The sequence below is a fragment of the Mastacembelus armatus genome, chromosome 8 (assembly GCF_900324485.2).
Source record: "Mastacembelus armatus chromosome 8, fMasArm1.2, whole genome shotgun sequence".
NCBI classification, from domain to species: domain Eukaryota; kingdom Metazoa; phylum Chordata; class Actinopteri; order Synbranchiformes; family Mastacembelidae; genus Mastacembelus; species Mastacembelus armatus.
This window is the reverse complement of record NC_046640.1, coordinates 10,439,975-10,450,996: the sequence shown is the minus strand read 5'-3', so window position 1 is coordinate 10,450,996 and position 11,022 is coordinate 10,439,975. Positions and strand designations below refer to the sequence as shown.

At 41.8% G+C, this 11,022-nt stretch overlaps 1 protein-coding gene and 1 non-coding gene across 7 annotated transcripts in view; one reads left to right on the top strand and one right to left on the bottom strand.

Moving 5' to 3' along the window:
- cacnb1 (calcium channel, voltage-dependent, beta 1 subunit) overlaps positions 1-11,022 on the top strand; it is a 25,225-nt gene continuing 14,203 nt past the window's right edge. For 2 of the 6 annotated variants that reach the window (XM_026324679.1, XM_026324678.1), the window contains exons 1-2: positions 1-90; positions 4,704-4,790. In XM_026324679.1, coding sequence (XP_026180464.1) covers positions 1-90; positions 4,704-4,790 — 177 coding nt within the window. Of the gene's footprint in view, positions 91-4,703; positions 4,791-8,681; positions 8,991-11,022 lie in introns of those variants that run through there. The other 4 variants (XM_026324675.1, XM_026324674.1, XM_026324677.2 and 1 more) reach the window with 3 other exon arrangements.
- Positions 4,038-4,109, bottom strand: trnac-gca (transfer RNA cysteine (anticodon GCA)). Its single transcript has one exon. It is a non-coding gene; the product is annotated as a tRNA-Cys (tRNA).

Below are 11,022 nucleotides of genomic sequence, written 5' to 3'. Positions count from 1 at the left end.
ATGGTACAGAAAAGTAGTATGTCCAGGACGCCTTCGACCTCAACCCAGGAGATCCAAATGGACATGTTCGACCATCATCCGCACACACAGGTAAGATCAGACAGAATATGACAGAAACCTGAAAATACTCCATGTTTCTGCATTTTTACCGAAGAGGCTTTCTGAAAACCGTAGAGCTGTTTTATTTGTGAAGATTAACAGGTTGTTCGGTAAATAAGTCGCCTATAATTTGTAAATCCTGTTACTGTGATGCACCCTGCACTGATTTAACCCTGAAATACATCAAGGTTATTAAGAGAAAACAAAAATACGTTAAATGTCTGGTTTTTCTCTTCTCTGGGGTTTTGATGAGTCTAATTTCATCCTTGGCCTGTGTCTAGCCTTGGTTTCAATAAGTCGCCTATGTGTGTAACCATACATGTGAGGATGTGATGTAACGTTTTTATGCTGTCTACTCATTGGGTCCTTGTGAAAACCACGCCTTTGTTTAATTAATTCATCAGTAATTAACCAAGTAGATGTTGCACAAATTCTTCCTTTGTGTGTTTAAATTAATGTAATAAATCTCGATTTTAAATTCTGATACGTACAGTAACTGTAAAGTATTTTATTCAGGTTGTTGTGGCTGGTGTCCTCCATCTGATGTTAAATATTTGTTTCTGAAGAATGTTGTCGAACACCCCCCCGCCCGGCTATCCAGAAAATGACAACTCCCTCCTTCATTTACAATTTTATCCTTCAACTTTTAATGGCAGCACTCTTTACAACCACAAATAGACTGCAGCTTTTAGGAAGTGACATGATGTTGTGGGCATGTTTAGTCATAGCAGTTTAAATGGATGAAAAAAAGAAAAAATGATGAGAGTATCTAGAACAAACACACCCACGCTGAGCTCTGTCATTGTCTCTCTGGAGAATGAAATGAAAAAGGAGAAAAAAAAAAAAAACAGAAATGAAAACCTCACCACAGACAACCAGCTCTTTAAACCATGCCAGGTCCTGCTCACTCCTCTTTACTCCCACTCCTCCCAGCTCACTCTCATCTCTCTCTCTCCCACCCCTTGATTCTTTCTCCATCCACTCTGAATGTCCCACTGTCTTCTTGTTCCTGCTCTCGCCATCGCACCTCGTTCTGTCTGTTTTTAGAATCAGATCTTTATCTGCTGTGAGGCTGTGGTGAGAAACAGATGGACCCCACCCCCTTATGCCGGGCAGCAGGGACGGGTCTGTGTGTGTCTCTGTGTGTGGCGCTTTTGATCAATTAGATATAAAGTTCATGCGGACCTGCAGGTAGGTCATGCTGGTGTGTGTATATAACGAGAAACAAGCAGGGAACCACATTTCTAATATCCTGAAGGAGATGGTTTTCTACACAGGCAGCACAACACCACAGGAGAAATGAACTGCGGGCTGAGGACTGATCCAAATTCAGTGGTCGGGGGCCGCTTAGATTAAAGATCGTGTCTGTTGAGCCCTTGCTGGGAGACTTTAATGTGCTTTGTATTTCGGTTGTGCTCTCATGCCACCCCTCCACCCTGCACGCTCCCTGGCATCCAGTTTAAAGCCCCCCGCTCGCACACGACACCCTCTTTAATTATACACATAATCTGAGAGGATGTTTACCAACAGGAAGCCTTCCCTCCCTACTTCCTCTGGCATTTCCCTGCCCTTTGTTGACAGGAACTCACCCCATCAAGGCACTGATTGTAGAGACCCCTATAAACACCCACAACCCCATCCACCCGGCACCCACACCCATCATGTTAAATCTAGCTGCTCACAAACAGGTACCTCCACCTCTGTGCTGCCAGCCCATCCTTAAGATAATATCATTTTTTCAACATGCATCTCATTTTAGTGCTCCAGTCATCATCTTGATCTGGTCTTAAAACACTTTATTTGCCAGTTCAGTCGATGAGATGTCTGATGGAACATCTCCACCAAGGCAGGCATCGTGACCAGGCAGGATTATCTAACAGGTCATAAACAAATCCACCATGTGACCATTTTATCTAAACCATTTACATGCAAACAGAATTATTCCCTGGTTCAGTTTCGACCTAACAACGATTCCTGTTACACCCCTGTGAATAATATCTTTATCATCTTTATTTTCACATCCAAATGATTTGGTTTAAAATGACTGGCAGTAGCTGAACTGGGGATTTGTGTACGAGCGTTTTGATTGCCTGGTCGTGTTGCATCCTGACATCTTAGCAGTTAAGATGTTGAGTGAGTCACGATTTGTAGTAAATCTGGTATTACCATGTGGTCTCTGTCTTGATAAGCCAAAATCTGTTAATGAGGGAATGAATGCAACAGAACGGATTGCAGTCGGACGGATGTGTCCACATCTGTCTTCTTCACGTGTGATCAGACGTCAGTCAGGTGTGAATGTGGTTAAAAGTGTTTGTCTGCATTTTAAAGAATAGGTTCCCAGCTTTCAATTCTGTCTTAAAACAATAGTCAGGTGCCTGTGTGTACTTTAAAGAGATATTATCATTCCTCCAAAGGACAAATTGTGTCTTTGTTTGGTTACACTTTGTCTAACGCAGCCTGCCAAAGGCTCATATAAGCGTCAGTGTGAAGATATCAAAAAGTTGATACATTACCCAACCACTTCCAAGAGACCCAAGAAAACCGATCAAGAAGAATCTGTCACAAGTAACATCAAAAACAGTGACCATGCAAGTGTTAACTTGCTGGGTGTATCACTGTTAGTTTGCTTTGGAGCCACCATGCTGTGTACTCATCATATCTATATAGCTGTAAATAAAGCATAGCAGAAAAGGATGGATATATCATTTTTGTGCAGCAGGAAGTTTAAAATAAATTCTGATGAATTATTGAGCTCTATTTCTGGACAGGAGTGTGTAACAGATGTGTTTTTCTTTTATCTGTTAGCACTGGAAGCCTCTCGGCTGCGACGTGTTTTTGTGTTCGCACCAGTTGGTGCTGGTTTAACAGGTTGTGTTTGTTTAAAGGCAGACAGGACAGCATCGTTCATCTGTGGGCCTTGGTCTGAACTACATGATGTGATAGTGACAGCAAAATACTCAGGAGAGGAGGGATCTGTGTTGGCTGCTTGTTAAATTGTATTCAGATCTTTCCTGCTTATCCCAGAACAGCCATTAGATACACGCATTTAGACAGAACTGAGGCACTATTGAGGAATTATTTTGCATATTTAATATTTTTTTAGCAATATATAAACATTTAGTAAATGATTTCTGTACTTACATTTGCACTTTGTTATAAACATATAAGGACATGTTAAGTATGAATGTGTCAACTGTTTCTCCTACGATGACATTTGTGTTATTAAAACTTTTAAGATATGGTCATTTATGTCCATACAGCAGCTTCTCAGCATGGAGCCATACAAATGAAGTTATAATCGTTAATAAATTGATTCAATAATACTCACATATGTTTGCAACTACATTGTAATGTGTTATACATCATTTATGAAGTGGTTATATGTGCTTTGCAAAAATCAGAAATCAGTCAATTTAGGATTGTTATGGATTTTTAAAGAACGTAAACATCTGTCCAGACGTTCAGTGACAACTTTGGATATTTGACAGTTTGTGATATTCAGTTCTCATGGCACTTTTCAGGCTTTACTCAAAACATACTGAGTTTTTATATCTAGATATTGTCAGTGTGAAGATAACTTGCAGACTAAAACTGTAATTAAGTAATCTGTCACACTGAAGACATATGGTGTTTTATCAATGTGTGGCAATTCATTTTACAGAATGTCTTGCAAGTTTTAGTTAGTGGGAGGTGCAGACATCTAATGTTACAGAACCAGTATAAGAAAACCAAAACTACTGTTGGATATTGATTGGATACGTTAGATAAGTTAAACCTGGAAGACAGAGAGATATTGATAATTGTAATAGTTATTAACTGCAATGTGATAGCTGACGTGTTTCGTTTTTGTTTGTTTTTTTTTTGTTATTTAAACTTCCAGCTATAGCTGAGTCCAGCTATAGCTTCTTGTACAAAATCATGAACTGTTACAGGAAAGAAGGGGGCATCCGGATTTGAACCGGAGACCTCTTGATCTGCAGTCTAATGCTCTACCACTGAGCTATAACCCCTATACTAATACCATCCAAAAAGTATCAATACAGACATTTGTTACATTCTATCAAATGCTTTCTCTGACTATGGTAACATGAACACATTCTGAATGTTCATTTGCATTGTTTATTTCTAAGCCTTAACTAGTGGTTCCCTTTTTTTTCACACTGGAAGAACAACTCAGCCAGTCTCCTGATAGCCCACAAATCTTATTAGTCAGCATTGTGTAACCATGGTGATGGCAGCAGGGTGGGCTCATAATGCAATGTGTGGCCTCTGCCCGGCCCAGATGGGTCATTTTCTGGGGGTCTGCAACATGAAAAATGACAAGTAATGAAGGCTGCTCATGGACACACGAGGCACATTTCTTTGTCTGCAGTCTGGGACTCATGCTGCTTTATCTCTGGCTCTATCTGGCTGCCTGATCATATTCAGTAGCTTTTACACATACTATGCCAAAAGTTAATGGCTGTCACGTGGCCCCCGAAACAAGGTTTTCTGCAAAATATGTCAAGATAAGTTAATGTGAGGCTGCACTGTTAAACTTCTCGTGTTCTTCTCTTCCCTTTCAAATCCTCCTCCCTCCTGCCCTCCGACCTCTGCGTTTCCAGGGAAAGTATGCCAAGAGGAAGAGCCGATTCAAGCGCTCGGATGGAAGCACCTCCTCTGACACCACCTCGAACAGCTTCGTCCGGCAGGTAACGTTTCACACTTAATCTCTCCCCCAGACTGCTAATCCGGGTGCTAGACTTCCCTCTCATCTTCTTTAATTAACAATCATATGAAAGTTTAATAAAGTCAGGGTGAGGAGTTTTAATGCTGAGAGCTCAGTGGCTCTTTATCAAACCTTTCATTACCCAAATTGGTTTTATCACATTGCAGTTTAATAGTTCTGAATTTTTTTTTCTTTAAATTCAACACAATATACACACATGAAAACAAAGGAAAACATCTAGACACTAGGGCTGAAACAATTAGTCTATTGATACATTAGTATCAATATATATCAATATATTAGCAATCAACAAATTTGATGAAATATTGATATGATAAAATATCCAAGTCATATCAGTCAAAAATACCAACCATTTTATTGTAAAACGAGCTAAAAATATGAAATGATATTGTAGAAATAAGTTTCACAATATCTATTAGGTAATGAACATAATTATATTTGTCTCAGATATATACGATAATCCTCCTCTGTCTTCTTATTTCTTATTTAATTAGTAGGATTAGTAAATCCTAGTAAAATCTCTCTAAAAAAGATACAAACGGATACAAAAGTTTAATGTGTCATGACCAAGTTCTGTCCATAAAGCAAACATAATGATTAGCAAATGAATATCAGATGTGATGCAGAGAGGAAATGTGTTTTCTGGCTCCTATAATAATCTTTCCTGCTCCAAAAATTGATCACATTGCAGAGTTTAAGGGTTTTAATTGATCAGGGTTTCACCCCATTTTATCTGCTACCAGGTTTTCACTGTGGCGACTAAGACCTGAAACATGGTGACACTTTCTGCCCTCACTGTCTGTGTCACAGCAGCCCACCTACTGCACTGTATCTCCTAGGTTGCATTGGCTTTGGTAACATCACCGTTAACAACAATAAAACCCGTGGCTACAGCTGCACACAGTTTATAGTCACAAAGCTGGAGCTGAGAGACACCAGCAGAGATCCCTCCAGGGCTCCGATGGTGATTACTGGTCCCCAGATATTAGAATTGCCTCTGCACTACTCCGCCCTGACCCACCCTGGGTTGCTGATGTAGATTCATTGATCAGCTGTTTCAGAAAGAACCATCCAAACCCTTCGGCCCAGCAGCATAGATTTTGTTTTTGTGTTGAGGAGGAGTCTACAGGCCTCTCTCCCACAGACAGGAACATCTCCTCTCCTCGGGGAGTTAAGGCGTCACATGCTCACGACCCTCGGAGCAGCCCTGGTTTGGACATGACATTTCTCAAAGCTGCAGTGTGTCACACCTAAATGATTCCCCTTTCATAATGTGACCTCTTGATTTTGATTCGCCCTGTGCTAAATGACATTTTCCTGTTCAGCTGTGGTGTTGCTTCACAAAGAAAATATGAAAAAACCCTCCCATCACTGTAGGTGAACACAGGGAGCTGAACGCTCCTGTGGTTTCTAAAGGTTAGCTGAGTCCTCGCCTGCACACGTCACCATTCCTGATACCTTGTCCTTCATTAACTGCAACTCGGACCACGTGCAGGTGGCGTACAGGATAAACAAGATTCATGATTGCTCAGTTCCTATATAAAGAGCTCATTACCTGTAGTGCGGAAATATCATCCTCTGTCTCCTGCAATTTTAAATGCGGCACATAACCCAATAAATTGAATTAACAACTTAGCGGTTTATTGTATGAAGTGTCTATGAGTGGCTCTTCTCTTGCATACAGTTTCTGAAGCAGTTTAAATAATAAAGTAGGAATTATGTAGAAGCATATAGGGACCCTATAGATTTTTGAACATAAAGTCTATTTTAGCCTTCTCTTGAACAACTCAGAGCAGAGCCATGTATAGGCTTCACAGTCTCACACACACCTACGCAAGTCCACACTCACTCACCACACACACAAATACACGAGCGCCACAATCAGCCAACGAGCTGGCGGGTACACTCGGCCTGGTTTCCATGGCAACCGGGCCACTGAATCTCCCTCTGTGTGCAGGCACAGTGGGCTGGAGAGATGAAGCAGCGGATGTTTAGATGGGTTTTTGTTTGCGCGTGTGGGTGCAGCCAGCATGTTTGTGCACTCTCGGCCTGTGTGTGTCGACTTCAACAAATACACGTCTTCAGGTGTGCGAAGAGAGACGTAGACTGTCTGTACAACAGACAACATGTCCGCTGCGGTTTTAGGATTCTGTGATGTGGTGTAGGTAAACAAATCTATTTTTTATTCTAAAATTCGTATTTACATTATTGGAATGATTATGTTGTTAACAGCCAGAAATCAAATCAGAAAGCTGGGACAGCTGTGTCCCAGTTTAGTAGCTGGAAGGACCTGAAGACCAAGGCTGGACTTGCTCCTCCTCTATTAATGAGAAGGTCTGGATTCACAGAGAGCGAAACAAAATTAGGTTTATCACCAGCAAGTTCCTTCAAATTGCAGGCAGTAGCCCTTGATGTCCAGATTTATATTTGACAAACGGGTTTAAACAGAACCTCAGTGTAACCTACATTCTAGTTAACAATATATTCATGCTGCAAACAAGAACAAACAGTTTTAACCACAGTTTTTGTTAGAAATCATAGAATTGGCACAGTATTTCCCAGCTTAACCATTTGAAATGATCATATCTGTGTTTTAACCAGCACAGCGTCTCAAGGCTACACTTTCATTAGTTAACAGCAATGCTCAAAATGACTTGGTTTTTATTCTGTAGCATCTTGAACCTGCTGAGTGACTTGCTCACATTGGTGTGATCAGAGATCACACCAATGTGAAGGGTTAAACAATTGATCAGAGCATAGTGGAGAGTTGAAAACATGTTCACCCTTAACATGAGCAAAAAAACTTAATTTCTCTGTCACATTTTGTGGAATATTTCAGCTCCTGTTAATTAATATAAACTTCTGTGTCCGGCTGCACAAGGACCTGCGTTTGTTCACCTTCCCCAGTGACTGTGCTGTCACATGCTACCAACACAAGAGAGGAAGAGGGGGTCAGGTCTGTAGCCATGGAGATGCCCCTTTCGTTGTGTCAGAGAGAGTTCGCCCTCTTGTGGACAAGTTTAGCTCATCTATCCCCCCCCCCAACCACACCCACACCCAACTGCCTTTGTCCCCTCACCCTTTTTAACAGTGTCCAATGCTACATGGGTATTAGTACAACTTTTAGATTGTTTTTAGTAAAAAAGAAATCAGTGTAATTATATAATAACAGCAGATACAAATTTGTGGAGATAAAAACACACAGTTGGTATATATGTGGGTGTGGAGCATTAACTGTTCACCAGATACTTCAGCGGGTGAAGAAGTCAAGTGCCAGTTGCTTCAGAGTGTTACAGCCGCTGCGCTTTGTGTCCTCAACTCAATGCCACCCCTCATGTCCACACTAACCCCTCGTCTGATACCCTTATTCGCAGAGATAGACAACGAGACAGTAGTTGGTAAGAATGAGATCAGGACAGAGGCTGAGAGGAATGGAGCAGAGGGAGAGAGAAGGGGAGGGGGTTTCCCCGGGCATTGCTCCAGCCATCTCCCACGTCAACTGGGGCATTGAATGGCTGACGACTGCATACCAAACCTCTTTCTGGGTCTCAGCGTGTTCACGTCCCTGTTTCTGCCCGGCTGGGGCTAAATATATTTCCCCAGTTTGCAAATGTAGCACAAGTCCTGCAACCCGACCCCGAGCCAGCTACAGCTCCCTTCCTTTTCACAGGGTTCACGTTCCTCTGGGTTGTGGAGGTGGGGGTGGGGGTGGGCAAGTGTGTGTGTGTGTGTGTGTGTGTGTGTGTGTGTGTGTGTGTGTGTGTGTGTGTGTGTGTGTGTGTGTGTGTGTGTGTGTGTGTGTGTGTGTGTGTGTGTGTGTGTGTGTGTGTGTGTGAAGGGGTTGGAGGTTAAGAGAGCCCTCTGCTAGTTTCACACATACGACACTCTCTTCTGGCTTTGTCTACTATCATCCACAACCTCGCACACACACCACATACACTGACAAACACACACATGTGCATGTGTGCACTTGCCACACTAACAGACAGAAACTCACTTACAGATACTCACACTAGCTGCCAGTATCTCATACACACACATACACGTATACACATAGCTCTCTGTCTGTGGACTCCGGCGGTGCCCCCTTGGTTTGCCGTGGTGTGGCAAGCGTGGCAAACGAGGCATGGAGAGGACCGAGAGGACTCCGAGGCCCGTCATGGTAAGAAGGATCTGGCTAATTCTACAGACAGTACTTTTTGCTGTGGCTGCCTGCTCTGTATATGTACGTTGCTTTCCTGGTTTGTCCAGGTTTTGGGTTCAGAAAGTTCAGTGGATACTTGCAATATGTCTGCTGTGAGATATTACCAGAAAAATATAACCTGCCTGTGTCATGATAGCACCGTCCCTCCTGGTCTGCGGCTTCCTTTGCGCCCCCTCTCCTGAATGCACCGTGCGATTCCATTTTGGGCCGGGCCACAGCTGCTGGAAAGACGCTGTGTTTTTAATTAGACTTCCAGTCCCACCGGTTGCCTCTGCTGCTGTGTGCACTGCCTGCCTGGACATTCAGCATTGTGGCCATTTCAGGGGGCTTCTTTCACTGCTGTCCCCCTGTCCCAGACAGGCCTTCGCTGGGTCTTGTGCTTCAGCAAGTCAGTGTACGGGGCAGCACGCTAGACTCCTTCATAAGTTAATATGCTGTTGATTGAGTCTGTACTATTTCATGTAGTTACGGCTGAGCAAAGATTCAATATCACAGTTTGACTTTTAGTAGAATTGTATCATGATGTCCAGGGTTGCAACTAAGAAGTATTTTTTATTGTCCAGTAATTGATTAATCAGAATTTTTTTTTTTTTTTTGTTTCCTAGTGCCCAAAGTAGGAGATATTCAGTCTACGATAATATGAAACTAAGAAAAGAGTTTTACTGACTAACCTGCTGATTATTTTCTCATAAAAGTGTCTCTCCCAATTTGCCAGAGGCCAGTGTGATACCTTGTCCGACCAACAGTGCAAAAACAAATGCAGTTGAAGAAAAACAGCAAATTCTCCTATTTAATTTTTTACATTTTTATCAGTTTAATTTTCTGTTCATTGACTCATCAAATAATTGTCTGACTTTCTGCTTTACATGTGTTATTTGCGATGCTACTGACTAAAACATGGCTATTGAATCAAGTCTATATTAAGCATATGTAGTCTACATCAAATCTCAAGTGTCACTTGGCACAATCCTTCTTCACTGACTCTTTGATCTAACATCAGTTTTGATCTGTATAATAGCTTCTTTTAATTTTAGGCATTGTCCCTGTCAGCTGCTTGTGTTAACACAGTATTAAATTAGCCATGCACTGAGGGGCTTGGTGTGTTTTGCTTAATGGAATAACGTGTCCTGTAAAAATGTTTATGGACGTTAAATATTTGTTATTGTGCACATAAACATATTGTGTTAGTGATTTCAATTACAATCCTCAGTACTGATGTAATTTTAAGATGGTATTTAAAGTTGTTGGGATTTAAAGATAATGAAGAAACCTTCTCTGGCTATTGGAGTCCCTCTTTTACTTGTTTTGGAAAATGGGGTTTTCTGGTGTTTTGAGTTCATGACTCATCTTTCTAGTCATCTCCAACACAAACCCTCGCTCCGGCCAGCTGGTTGCCATGACGCTGCTCTGACAGAGAAAAGGAATATGGTCATTTACAGCCACCGGCAATGAGCTTCAGGCAGGAAATCTGTCCTTTGTGACGTTTGTACATCTTCCTGTTTTGTGAGCTATACAATATTTCCCTTTAACTCCCTGCTTTTTCCAGTTTGTTTTCCCATACCTGTCTTTAGCGAGCTAATCTGTCTCTGGATGTGATCTGAATGCACAGCGGAGCTGGGCCACAGCTGCTAATGCATTCTGGTTGGCTCTCAGCTGTCTGAGATGAGATGATGTGTTCTCTGACTCTGAAATGTTTAATGACCTGGGACAGAGTCGCAGAGATAACACAAGTAGGAAAAGGATACTTAATGTTCTCACTTTTCCGCCTTTTGTTTTTGTTTTTTGATCGTTTTTTCATCCTATCAACTGATAGGTATGAAAATAATTTCTTTCTATTTATCAGGGGTTTCCAGTGTGCAATGAGTCAAAATCTTTGGCGTTTTCCCTGCAGTCATAAGTGGCGATCATTTCTTGTGTGTTATAAAGATGTGAAGAGGGACAAACGAGCATGGAAATAGTACAGTGTTAATGCTGAGTCAATGCATTTAGT